Source organism: Pollachius pollachius (assembly GCF_949987615.1).
Source record: "Pollachius pollachius genome assembly, chromosome: 2".
NCBI classification, from domain to species: domain Eukaryota; kingdom Metazoa; phylum Chordata; class Actinopteri; order Gadiformes; family Gadidae; genus Pollachius; species Pollachius pollachius.
Window position 1 is genome coordinate 31,163,362 of NC_136935.1, and position 14,581 is coordinate 31,177,942.

The following is a 14,581-nucleotide window of genomic DNA, read 5'->3' on the forward strand; positions in this document are numbered from 1 at the left end:
CTCTTATGTGAATGAACTGCTCTCATTTTGTGTTTTGTGTGATGGTATGAATGATTGCTATATACATAGAGTTTGGTGAGATTCAAACTTGAGGTTAATTTGAAATGGATATTGGTAGAGAGAGAGAGAGGTTCATAATTCCTCTTGGCGTTGATAATTGCAGGGCATGTGTGTACTTTGTGAGTGCAGTGCAGGAAAGAGCTGCTGATCCGGATTGATACATTCTTATTCCACAGAGCTGGGACTACATCTCTGTCACTCTGGCTGACACTCTGCACACCCTCAGCCTGCAGTACATTGTGTTGTACCTTCCCAAGACAAGGCTAGACGCTTTCATGACACTTTTCTTATTTATTTTTTTAAGCAAATGAAAAATTGCTCTCAATCGCAGCACGGATTGAGACAAAGATAGGGAGGGCGGAAGATAATAGGCTATATGGGCATTTTCGTAATGCCCATACATTCTGTACTCTCTGTGGCTCACATTTCTCATGCCTTCTATGGCAGCATAAACAATGCACAACATACACAACGTCATGGGCCAATTTTCAATGTTTTTTCTAACACGCTATCACATTTTCTTCTGTAATATGTGTGCTATAACACATCACTAACACCTGTGTGCTATAATCTGATAACATTTTATATCATAGCATCACATGTGTTTTACCATGGCATCACTTGTGTTCAACCATAGCATCACATGTTCAATCCATAACTTCACATGTGTTCAACCATAGCATCACATGTGTTCTACCAAAACATGATAGCATCACATGTGTTATACCAAAACATGAGCATCACATGTGTTCTACCAAAACATGATAGCATCACATGTGTTCTACCAAAACATGAGCATCACATGTGTTCTACCAAAACATGGTAGCATTAAATATGTTCTACCATAACATGATAACATCACATGTGTTCTACCATAGCATGATAGGATCACCTGTGTTGTACCATTGCATGATAGCATCACATGTGTTGTATCATAACATGATAGCATCACATGTGTTCTACCATAGCATGGTAGTATCAAATGTGTTCTACCGTAGCATTGTAGCATCACATGTGTTCTACCATAACACAATAGCATCACATGTGTTCTACCATAGCTTGATAGCATAACATGTGTTCTACCATAACATCACATGTGTTCTACCATAACATGGTAGCATCACATGTGTTCTACCATAGCATCACCAGAGTAAGCTTCGTCATGAAGCCCAGGAGTGTTGTTCTGATGATGTTAGAGACAGGTTAACGCGGGTCGACTTAGATAAACATAATACAGTCAGAGCTAAACCGCTCTGACTCTCAAAATAGTCATGCCCTGAAATGACATGTGGGTTGTGCATGTCTTGCATTTGCATATGTATATGTGGAGGGGGAAGATGACAGAGAAAGTGGTGTGTGTGTGTGTGTGTGTGTGTGTGTGTGTGTGTGTGTGTGTGTGTGTGTGTTTGTGTGTCTGCATGTGTGTTTGTGTGTGTGTATGTGTGTGTGGGTGTGTGTGTGTGTGTGTGTGTGTGTGTGTGTGTGTGTGTGTGTGTGTGTGTGTGAGTGGGTGTGGGTGTTTCAATGAGTGTTACTCACGTGACCTCTACAGTTTACTAACACCTCTCTCCTATTTCTGCTTATTGTAAGTCGCTTTGGATAAAAGCGTCTGCTAAATGCCCTAAATGTAAATGTAAATGTATTTCAGTCATGAGGCGAGGTCAGACGATGTGTTTGATACTGAAGAAATATTCTTCTTTGTATGCAAATAATAATATCCCAAGGTGACACAGACAGATTGTGCTTGGGTGTGTCACCTGAAATGTTGACTTTCCCTCTACATAAATATTCATGAATATGACAACATCTACATGGCTGTTGCTTCAACACGTCAAGACAGTGGGTTATTTGTGAACAACACACTTCCAGGGACGGTGCTTTCATCCGCCGCAGCGTTATATCTGTCAATCTCGCACCACCTTAACTAATTTGTATTGAACAGAAAAGCCAGCTCTAATAATTTCTGCCGTTGATTATGAATGGGTGCTGTGTTGTGCTATTGTCACACAGTTTGAGTCCTCCATTATAACATTATGCCAGCCGTGTTTCATAGCACGGTCGCCTAGTGTCAGGACATTTTTATATCATTAACTCAGGTGTATTTTGAGACAAATGTAAGTAATGCTGTACCCCTCTGAATGTATAAAATACTTTTTAAAATGTCTCCTATTATCAAATTAATTCTTATTTCATGACTGAAGTTTAGTGAGTTATATCTGTGTCAAGGGGAACAGAACCGATTTAAGGCACAGTAGGTATGATTTGAGAGTTGTAAAGTAAGAAAAAGCATCAACGGGCAGAAGAGAGGAGCAAGATTTTGAAAATAAACAACAACAAACACTTTTCTGTAGCAAGGTTTTTCTATGATGGAGGTCTACCATTGGCTTGGCTCTGTGGCCCGCTTCGTATTCATTATACTCTATAGATCCTCTCCACAGAGGTGTCCTCCTCGGACAAACACAGGTATGGCATATACACTGATTACAGGTCGGCTACATTGAGGTTTGGGTGCTGGACTGAAACATTTAATAATAATAAAGGGGATAATAAAGTATACTTTGACTTTGACTCAAGATAAGTCTTTGATATCTTCTCCCTGTGCCCTGGTACATAAAAGCAAAGACATAGACACAGCATTGGCCTTTAGGCCGAACCTTAACTTTGCCACCTTATTGGAGAGGCCATTGTGTAAATAAATACAAATAAACAGCGGATCAGGGTTTTTTCTCTATATTTTTTTAACATGCATTTAAGTATTTTCTTCTGATCAATTATAATTAACAATAATTCATATTTATATAAAATTCATAAAATTGTATGATATAGGGACGTCGCCTCAAGTATTAACCAAGAAATATAAGCCAAATCAATGCTTGACAAACCGGACCTCTTACAATTCCATATGACAATGACTTATTTTCCACCACGCAAGTAGCTTATTTCATGTAAGGCTGACTATCGAGATTCTAGGTTACTGGAGGTAAAACGTTGTATTGTTCCCCAAGTACATCATAAACCCTTGAAAATAAAAGCGATGCATTGAAATCAGCGGAGAAATGTAAACGTTTGTTTGCTTGCCCTCTCCAGTATGGCGGGGACTTTGACCCATCGCAACATGGGACGCAGCAAACAATGGTCTGGTCATGTGACTATGCATAAAAGAAGGAGAGCCATCATTTGTGTTATGAGCGACAGGTGTTTGACCAGCGATGAGACCTCTGCAAAAGGGACTCAACTTTATTAACTTGTGTCATTAATCACCCGAATGGGGGATGAATGACAACAGTTTCCCCCCCGTCTTAAAACTACATTATATCTAAACTTTAATTCTACACATGCTTGGTGAACACTCCTCCTCACCTTCTCTTCCTCCCCCCTCCTGTGTTCCTCACACCTCCCACATCCCCCACCCCTCCCTTGGTATTTCTCTACCTCGACCTCTCTCTCTCTCTTCCTTACTCGGGGGGCTGGGGTGGAGTAGAGGATATGATACAGGCAGAATGTGCTGTCATTACCTGTTTAATATTCAAGATGTGCACTGGGATAAGAGGCCCAGACGGGGGTCACCGTGCCAACCTGTCAACACCGCGGGCAGTCAGATGAAGGTCCTGGCTCTTCTAAACGCTGAAGGGGGTCCTTTCTTTGCTCCCACGGCATTTGTGTGGTCTATTCCACACTGTGCCTTTTTCCACGGTTGTGACCCTATCGATACAAAGTCAAAACTCAGGGAAGGGGAAATACATTAACTAGAATCCTCTGTTTCTTGTCCTCCTAGAATGTATTGGAAAACACACAGTACACACACAAATACAAAACAAACAGAAACATAAAGCGCTTTACACTGCGTTTCTCAATTGAAGCTTTTCCGGAATGGTTCGCGAGTTTACTTAATATACCGTCTTGATTTCGCACCCAATTGCTACCTCTTGAACCCTGCATATATTGGGGGTTCCTTTTCCAGGGGCGAGACTTGGGTAGAGTTGCTTTTTCGTTTCGTTTTCTTAGATGTTTTGTAACTGCACTGAATCATGAACTTGCACTATTGACGTTTTTGCACTTGTAAATAGTTAGTCACGTTTGTAAACTCAGATACCGTATACTCGTTTTTGCATGCGAGTGGCTTGAATAAAAAAATAAAAAACATTCTGAGTAAGCAAGGTATTCTAAAGTGGCCTCCGTGCGTAGTAACTGCATTTGAACATAAAGCAACTCTTAATTATCTAACTGCGAATGAACATTAACATACTCTTAATCCTTTTAACATAAAGAACGCCCAACACGTCAGGTCACATGTCCCGCCTGATCCAATGAACCAAGAAAGCCGGCTCCTTGACGAAGGGGGAATATACCCCTTCAGTTTCACACAGGAAAGAAACTAACATCTGCCATGCAGCGAACGTACCTGCTTGGCAGTGTAAGAATGCATTTTAAGAGCGGACAACTGGCGGCCTAAACTTAAAGTAGGGGTGAACCTGCTAGCTCTATATTAGCTTGATTGTGAACACGATGAGATAATAAAGAAAAGGCCTTTCGTTTTCTAGGAAGCTGGGAAGACATATTATTCCCATGGTTAATTTATGACCCACGCCATCTTTGTGATGTGCAGTCTTTGTTTATGAGCGTTATAAAGAGCAATGTTTAATATAAAATGTATATAACTGTATCTATAACTATAACTGTCCAAGAAGCCTCAAGCGGACAACATCAGCCCCTGCCGAGATGGAGCTTAAAGAGCCAGTGAACCCAAAACCGTTTGTTTGGTTTTAAACACGTTAATTTATCTTGTATGATCGTCGAGATAGTAATCTAAGGCATTTTATCATTGTTACTGAAATAAGAATGAAAAAATGGTTTTCTATGTTGTTTCCATGTTTTCTATTTTTTTTCTCCCCAAAACACTATGTGAACGTTCCACTCTGCTGCGAATGCAGGTGGCGTTCTATTCGTGACGTCTGAGGGCCTTTTCCGAGGCACTATGACCTCACGACCTCGGGACCAAGGGGCAACTCAGAATGTTCGAATTCCAGCTGAAACTGTGGGTGCAATGGCTCTGTAACACAACCATACACACCTTGCTGTAGGTGTCCCTCTTCACGACATGTGCCTCGGAAAAGGCACTTTGACGTCACGAAAAGAATGCGACTTAAGTTCAACGCAGAGTAGAACATTTAGTGGTATTTAGTAGTTTGCGGAGACTGGCAAATGTTACCCCTGTTTTCTCTAAATGTCTTATTTTATTAACAGTGACAAAATGGCTTAGCTAAGCTTCATCATAGACCCTCATCATAGTATATAAGATCATCATTATACTAACATCATGATATAACAACCCTTTAATAAACATAGACACTGATTTATAACTATGTATTTACTAACTATCACTATGGCTATTTTTGGGATGTGTGTGAGAGATAGGGTTACAATTGTGTGTGTGGGTTTGTGTTTGCGTGTGCATGCATGTACCACTGCTTTTCTACATGAATAATGTAACATTATGTGTGGGGTTCACTGCCCCTTTAAATAACATAGACCCTTGCATGTAACGCCGCTTTTCCACATGGTACATGATATGTGTGAATACTCGTTAACAACAAGTACGGTAGGATTCCTTCTCACTTTTGCTGTACCTTCTGTGCAATATAATATCAAGTGGAATATAATAATAAAAGGAATTATATTATACCTCTCTGGGTCATACGGTAGCATGTTTGATGTTTGTTCACTCACATGTGTCTCTTGCTGTTTGGCTGTGTCTGTGTGGTGCTCATGTCAGTTTTTTTGCAAGCCCCCAATCCCTTCAGAAGAGTTTTCATAGCAGCCAGGACCCACCGCCTGATTCCTCCAAGCAGACAGGAATAGATGTAAGCTGCACAATACAGTGTATAATCCCAAGCACATATCCCCTGATCTGGTCTCACAGTTTGCCCTGAGGGGGGAATCAGGAAGCGCATTTCAGCTCCTTTGAGATAAGCACAACACAGAGCAGGACATGCTTTACAGCAGGCCAGGAGGCAGTGCAGGTTAAGGTGCTATAGCTCCTGCTAGGATGTACTTTTCAGTCAACTCTGTAGGCTCCGACTGTAAGTTTCTTTAACATATTCAACTGGAAAGACCCGAAATCCCTATTGTAATGGAAATGGGAAAAAGTTGATAAACACAGCTTTGTTTTTTTGATACGCAACTGGTGACATAGTTTGCTCTGACTCTGGCGCAGAACGTACGTGCATGCAGGCAGTCAGCTGCTCGCCTGCTGCAGTCTCAGTCCTGTGTTCGCCTACTAGACGGTTCTGCTTTCTTGTTATTTTACGCATTTTCTCTAGTTTCAATCCAAACAGTTTTCAATCCAAACAGATGAATTTTGGTTCCGCCCAGCTCAGTATACATCAACTATGGACATAAGCTGCTGATGTGACTTGTACAGATTCCAGAGTTGAATGAAGGCGCATGAAGTAGTCCAACTAAACAAATAGTCTCCAATTTTATTTAATTTTTTGTCATCTACCTTGGAAGTAGAGTATATTGACTTTACGTAATAAAGGCATATATTGATGTATATCATGACCTATATAGCGTCTGTGTGTTATTAAAACAGAGGTTGTGAATTAGACGCTTGTGAAATGGAGTAGTGCTTTACCCCTTATTGGATTTGGTTTAAATCAGGGATAACACACACACTCGTACACTCATTGTTGCCAATCACACACACACACACAAACATGCTACTTGTACTTAAACATGTTATTTCTTGTTTCTGCTATTTTTTATGTTTCGCCTACCCACGCATTCCCCTCGTCAACCATTTCCTTCTTTAGTCTGATTTACCATTCTTTCTCTCTGCGATCTCTTCCGTTTACTTTCATACACTTCTCACAGTATCTTAATTTATCTGTCTTTTTCATCTCTCTCTCTCTATCTCTCTGCTTCACTCTATATCTCTGCTTCTCTCTCTCCTCCTGTTTCTTTCCTCTGTCTCTCTGCTTCTCTCTCTGTCTCTCTGCTTCTCTCTCTCTATCTCCCTACACGCATCTGATTCATTTTACACACTAGCGAAGCATCCATCACTGTGCTCCGCTCTGGGAAAATCTCTTATTTACTACTCTATTTTTTCATATTTATTTTCACCCACATCTCTCTCTCTTTTACTCACTCTCTCCCTTCCTCCCCCTCTACCTCCCTCTGTCTCTCTCTCTCTCTCTTAGCTCCCAGCATCTCTCTCTCTCTCTCTCTCTCTCTCTCTCTCTCTCAAGACAATATCTTCCTCCCACTCTCTCTCCTTCTCTCTTTCTCTCTTTCTCTCTCTCTCTCTCTCTCTCTCTCTCTCTGTCTCTCTCTCTCTCTGTCCCTCTCTCTCTCTCTCACTCTCTCTCTCTCTCTCTCTCTCTCTCTCTCTCTCTCTCTCTCCTCTCTCTCTCTCTCTCTCTCTCTCTCTCTCGCTCTCGACTCCACATCTTCCACTCTCGCTGGCTGGCTGGTTGGTCCCTGTGTTGACTCCCGCTGTGGGACGCTCACCCTGGACTCTGCTATGTTCTACTTCCAGCTGGTCATCATGGCGGGCACCGTGCTGCTGGCGTACTACTTTGAGTACACGGACACCTTCCCCGTGCACCTGCAGGGCTTCTTCTGCTACGACAAGACCTTCTCCAAGCCCTTCCCGGGACCAGAGGACGACAGCAAAGCCCCCCCGGTGTTGGTGTACTCTCTCGTCACTGCCATCCCCACGGTTACGGTAAGGATATATTTTGAGTTTTCCGACGCAATCGACGGTATGGTTATTTTTTCTTGATTCCGAATAATAAAAAAAAAAAAATGGAAGCATAAGGTCGGACGGAGTTGTTCCTGTTGGTGACTGCCCCAAATGGTGTGTGGACTGCACGGCTATAGGAGCACGGGAACACTGGCATGGCAAAACATAATCTTCCAAAAAAGCAAGCTACAAACCAACCGACTCACACACATGCACACACGTGCCCCCACACACACTCACACGTGGTCTTTGTGAATCGACAGCTTCGGATGAGAGCTGTGTGGGAGTTGAGATCCTCGTGGTTTTGTGTGGATGTGTTCTCCTACGTAACCATGGCAACGAGCACTATATTTGTCCTCCGTAGAAAACATTTAGAGAAGAAAGAGAGGGAGAGAGGTGGCCGACGAACACCGGTCTGCGGTTCCTTCAGCTCAATGTCTTACATGGGACACACGACTGTGGCCACCGCGACACGACAACTGTCTGTGCAACAAGAGGAGCAGTGGTCGGGGAGTTCAGTTCAAAATGCTTCCTGAAATGTCCTGAATTATTAAACTAGCAGAGAACGTTGCACATGCCGCTTTCATGAATTCACGGTGGCATGAATATTGAGGCTGTGGATTTACGTGATTATTTAGGTCATGCATTCTCTCTCGGTTTCATCTGTCTTTCTTTCAGCCTTTTCTATTTGTTGTGTTCCTGAAAATGGATCCTTAGGATATACACATTAATGCGGTATTATTTGTATCATGCCTTCGCATTGATAGACCCACGCAGTCGAGTTGCTCCTTGAATAACCATGAAGGCGTGCTTCCATCACATTGCATTACATTGTATAGAACTGTATAGAATGTGTAGAGCAACAGTAAAGTAGTGTTTTTTACAATCCAGTGTTTGCTGTAGAGTAAGAAACATGTCTGTAGGAGGATATTAGCATTGCAGTCTTACTTTTCTAGCAGTGTGCATTGATTGTAGCATAGTATTTGGTTGGGGTGGCCATGTCTGGGCTGCGACTGAGTAGACTATAGATGAATGGTGAAAGAAGCCCTGCTGTCTTTATCAAAGCTCTGTCTGTCCAGCTCTGGGGCTTCTCTCTCTCTCTCTCTTTGTAGGACTGTTCTCTATTGATGTCCTTCATCTCACTTGTTTACGACTTCCAAACACACGTAATGGAGCAAGGCAAGGCAGGTTTACTTGTATAGCACATTTCAGCGACAAGGCAATTCAAAGTACTTACCATTAAACATTAAAAGCATTTAAGACAAAATGCAGAAGAAACACTTTATGAAAGAGCAAGACACACTAAGAAACACACACACATACTGACACACTGACATAAACACAAATACTGACACACAGACACACACAAACACACTCACATACTGACACACAAACACACACACAGACACACACACACACACACACACACACACACACACACACACACACACACACTGAATCAGCGCATGTAGACGTGCAGATCCATGAACACAAACACACATGCATGGTTCAGTGCACCATGAGCAGATTCAGTAAGTGTTGGTTCTTGTTTGTGTGTGTTTTAGTTTGTGTCTGTGTGTGTGTGCTTGTATTTCAATAAGCGGGTAATTTTCGATGGGGGTGATAGATAGAGAGGAAGAGGGAGGGAAACTAAAAGCTAGATGAAGGACAGGGAGAGAGAGATGGAGAGCTCTACTGGGCAGAAGCACTGTAGATTTCAGTACCTCACTGATGGCAGGAGAGTGGGCGGACAACAGCTCTCATCCTCTGCTTCCAGCCACATGTTATTCTGTGTGTGTGTGTGTGTGTGTGTGTGTGTGTGTGTGTGTGTGTGTGTGTGTGTGTGCGTGTGCGTGTGTGTGCGTGTGTGTGTGTGTGTGTGTGTGTGTGTGTGTGTGTGTGTGTGTGTGTGGGCGTGCCTTAATGCCAGTACAAAGACGTACATGTTTTCAACAGGTAGGTATTCCCCTTACTGTGATCTTGATGCTGTCAATTCAAACACCATCAATGGCTTGAAGAGCCCAGTAAGGGGGAAGCTAGCATAGGTCAAACTTAAATGCTGGAGGTAGGGTTGCCCTGAATGAACCGGTGAATATATCCACTGACTATTACCCCAAACAGCTCTCCCTTCCCAGCTCTCTGGGAAGGGAGAGCTGGGAGCGACGTGGAAAGGAGAGAGGAGTCAACATGCAAAGATCAAAATGAAATGTGAGAGGGTTGTGTGTGTGTGTGTGTGTCTGTGTGTGTGTGTGTGTGTGTGTGTGTGTGTGTGTGTGTGGGCGTGTGCTTGTGTGTATATGTGTGCATGTGGTATGACTAGAAACCCTGAGGGAAAGCCAAGGACGACAAATAAACACTTAAAACAGCAAAAGCTGCGGAGGAGAGGGGAGCAAAGGAGACAGCAGAACAGGGAGGATGAGAGGAGGTGTGTTGAGATGAGAGGAGAAGGGAGCGGAGGGGGGGTCGAGGAGCTGATGAGCAGCAGGGAGGAGAACAGAGAGGAAACGAGGCGACACGACAGAGGGGCTTGCAGTGCTGTGCCACCTCATGGTTATGTGGAATATTTTTCTGACTTTCCTTGCTGCTGGTTGCAAACCATTTGCTCGAATTCAGGTTGAACAAAACAGCTTAACATCACCGGGGAAATGGCCGGGGAAACCGGGCCGGTGAAGATAATAACAGCAATACCATTGCATACCAACAACTTGTTTTTTCATATCTATATAGCCTACATTTGCATTTGACAAAAATGTTGAAATTATGCATAGAAATAGAACTAGCAAAATGTCTTTGTGGATGCGTTGCATTGTGATTATGTGAAGAGCATTGATCATGACTATAATTGTATAATGTTTACAGACTACAGGATGCATGACATTGTCATCATCTCAGAAATGGTTGCCTGCATGGCAAGCAAATATTATATCTGTTGTTCTGTTAATTGAGCGACACACAGCTCCATGGCAACTGGAAATAAACAACGTCAATAGGTGATGGATGTTGGTGTCGAATGAGATGTAGGGAGAAGGATGCTGCTGGGTGGAACAGGGATAACTTGCTAATTGCACAACAATAACCATGTCGAGACCAATATGCGTGGCAATCTACATAACATTCAGTCATTTTGATTCACCTAGATGAACATTTATCAGTATTTAACTTGTTGCATAGTTTCTGAAACCTAGATTTTTTTTAAACAAGATAGATAGTAGAAGCTACAGAATCAATTACTTGCTACAAGGTCAGCAATCTAACACCAACATATATTACAAACACATAACATACTGACTTGCCAGTGTACACACTGAACGGGTCTGCTTATGAATCAATTGATTGGGCATAAGGTGTCTCCAGTATATATATATTAAAATATATATATATATACAGATATAGATATATGGGTATGTGCGTACGTGAATCTATTAAATATGAAATTATAAGAACGTGATATATCATATCTTTAAAGCAGGATCCATCAGTAACAGCTATCATCCATGAGGATCCTTTAGGAATGATGAAGTGGGACATGAAGTACACAGCAGCAATGGAAAGGCATGGAATAGCGTGGGGGGGGGGGTCGCAGTGAAACCCTTCCTCGTCCTCTTCCTGCGGAGGCTCTAGAAGTTACTTCAAGAAGACTAGAAGACTTTGATCAGAACAAGTTGAGTTAATGTTGCTAAAGGTTAATGCCCAGCGAGGGGTGTCACTGTATCCTATATTCCTCTTAACCGTTCTCTCCTCTCTCTTTCACTCTCAATTTTTTCTTGTTCTCTCTATCACCACCCTGACTCTATATTTTCACAGGGAAGTGTGTTCCACAATACTCTGTATGTGGATGGCGTTGCCAGATTAATTTGCATGTTAATTGCAGGTTGAATGCCCCCCATTGAATGTATGTGTGTGTGTGTGTGTGTTTGTGTGTGTGTGTTTGTGTGTGTGTGTGTGTGTGTGTGTGTGTGTGTGTGTGTGTGTGTGTGTGTGTGTGTGTGTGTGTGCGTGTGCGTGTGTGTGTGTGTGTGTGAGTCTGTGTGTGGATGCTTGTGTACGTGCGTGTGCACACTCAACAATATATCGAGGCAATTGACTGTGGGGATCAGCTACGTTGCCTAGGCAACCAACAGTGTTGGGCAAGTTACTTCAAAAGAGTAATGCATTATTTACTACTTGTTACTGTCAATTCAAAGTAATTAGTTACATTACACTATTACTGTCTTTGAATTGTATCTACTTTTACATTACTTTTGCATTAGTTTCACCAAAATAACAGGAAATATGGATTTGGTGTTCTCAATAGATGTTCTTGTGTTCAATGCAGCTCATTACACAGCAGGAGGTGATGTGGTATGGCATAATGACTGAGCTAGGCTTAAGGCTAACACAGGTACATATAATGGTTGCAGTTATGGCTCATGGTGCAATACATTTTAGAATAATACTGTAACTTTAGGTATTCATATTGAAATCAATAGAGCTAGAGCCTACAACGGTAGATTGTTAAAATAAAACATTGAGCCCCCTTTCTGGTTTAATCTAGGATGAAATAGAGTGGTTGACAACGAGATTTTGACTATTGGTCCTGTCTCGGGTATTTGGCTTATTTCGAATCACCCCTGCCTGCTTCACAATGACTGGCTATGGGTATTCACAAAACTGGTTGTTAGTGGTGTTCGTTGATGTTCCAAATCAAGTATCATAGCGAAATACAGTTTCTGTCGTGTTTTATTAGGCATTTTGTAAAGCCATTGATTTTGGTTGGAAGACTCATTGCTCCTTGACTGGAAACGGAAAGGCGGGTTGGTTGTAGTCTTTTCGCTCTGTTCTAGCCCTACAGTTGATACGGTGAACCGAGCGAAAAGACTACAACCAGCCCCCCTGGACTCTGCTGCTGCCGTGATCTTCTCCTCTAGCAGTAATTGGAATTAAACATTTGCGCCGATTTTTTTCTCCTCTGCGAATCTCGCGGTGTTGGCGAATTTGTATAAAAACAACACACAAGTTAATTTCGGGTTTAAAATGCATTGTAACACTCGTTACTGAGATTTGTACAGAGTAAAATATTAGCTTTTTTTTGTTGTAATGCCTTACATTACCGCGTTACAGCAAAAAGTAATGCATTACAGTAATGCATTACTTTTGTAACGCGTTACTCCCAACACCTGTGTGGGTCTATGCAACCAAACAGTCCCACTTTCATTTTCACTTTGTCACGTTGAAGTCGTGGAGAACAGCAATTTCTTAGTGCAGGATCAGAAATGCAAGACTCAGTCCAGCACGGAAACACGAGAAGAAGTCTGGGGATTCAGCTGATGAAGCTGAATTAGCTTTCAGAAACTGCTCCCCCTTCACTTGACCTTGTTGTGACCCCTGGGGGAAACAAAGTCCTGATGAGGGACTAAGGGGGAACAAGATGGAGCATGGACAGATGTTGTTGAAGTGATCATCTCTCTTAATTTCCCAGCCGAAACCTTGCAGAAACACATTCTAGTCTAGCCATGGCAATGGAAGGGTTCGGTGACATCACCGGCCTGGCGGCACACCAAAAGAGCACCTTAACACACTTTAACAACTTAACACATTAACTTCTCAAGACCCACATGAGGGAAGAAGGAATGGCAGTGATGAAGGAGAAGAAGGAACGATTAAATAAGTCAGGTCCAGGGATAGAAAAAAGGGGAAAAGCATTGAGAGAATTGAGAAAAACTGACAAATGCAAGATAAATACGGAATGCTAAATACAGCACGAGGTCTAAACCTTACGTAACTTGTCTTTAGTAATCTGTGACAGACAGAGGGAAGAGACAGAGTAGGTTGGTTAAAGAGACGAAGAGAAGGAAAGTGGAAGAGCAAGGGACAAGAGGAGAGGAACTGAAGTGGTGCTTGAAAGAAAGATGAGGAGAAGAGGAATGGAATGAACGTCGAGAGGAGAAAGTATGAAATTGTATCAGGAATATTTAGGGACAAACAGATAAGGAGACACAGAGATAGCGGGGGATGTTTGCTAAGCCCAGTTTCTTCACTAAGACTCTGGAACGCTGCCCGGAGAGAGGAGAACACAGACTAGAGAGAGAGAGACAGAGAGAGAAAATGCAGGGAGAGGGAAGCTGGATTGTCATGGTTACTACTGGCACGTGATGTCATGTGTGTGAATGTCATGTGTGTATGATGACACACGTTCGCACATTGCATCTGTGCATGTATGTGTGTTGGTGTTGGTGTGTCTGTGTGTCATGCATGCCGAGGCAGGCATGTCCTAAACTGACCCCTGGGGGGGAGGCAGAGAGAGCATCACAGGGTGACACATGCACCACTATTCAACGCTACGAGGCACGCAGGGTCCCCTGTAAGCCCACCCAACACTGACTGCAAGTGGGATCAAACCCGGGCTTCTTCCGGCCAAAGCTGTTTTTTCCAGGCCCTTGCGGTGGACGCAAGTAGGGTCTGCAAAGACGTAAGGGGTCCATAACCCCCTTGCGTTGCTCGAACGTGAGACCATAATCAGGCCTTAAGGTCCAGTCCACACGGCGACGATTTTTGTGTAAAAACGCATAAGTTTTACACGTTTGGGCCGATCGTCCAGAAAGACACAGTGTTTTCAGTAGAGAGTTTTCAGACTGCAAATACACTCTTTTGAAACCAGAGGCCTGTTTCAGGTAGCTGGTTTTGAGGCAACCCCGAGTTTGTTCGCTCTGAGTTAGTGGAAACTCTGGGTTTTCCATTTCAGGTAGCAGGTTCAGCGCAACCGAGAGTTAGTTGCTGCGGCAACATATGCCGTGGGTC

The 14,581-nt window shown here is 42.8% G+C and overlaps 1 protein-coding gene across 1 annotated transcript in view; it reads left to right on the forward strand.

Moving 5' to 3' along the window:
* The window catches only part of plppr2b (phospholipid phosphatase related 2b), a 58,054-nt gene that overhangs the window by 29,285 nt on the left and 14,188 nt on the right, over nt 1–14,581 (forward strand). The window contains exon 3 of the mRNA XM_079758766.1: nt 7,598–7,786. Coding sequence (XP_079614892.1) covers nt 7,598–7,786 — 189 coding nt within the window. The remainder of the gene's footprint in view (nt 1–7,597; nt 7,787–14,581) is intronic.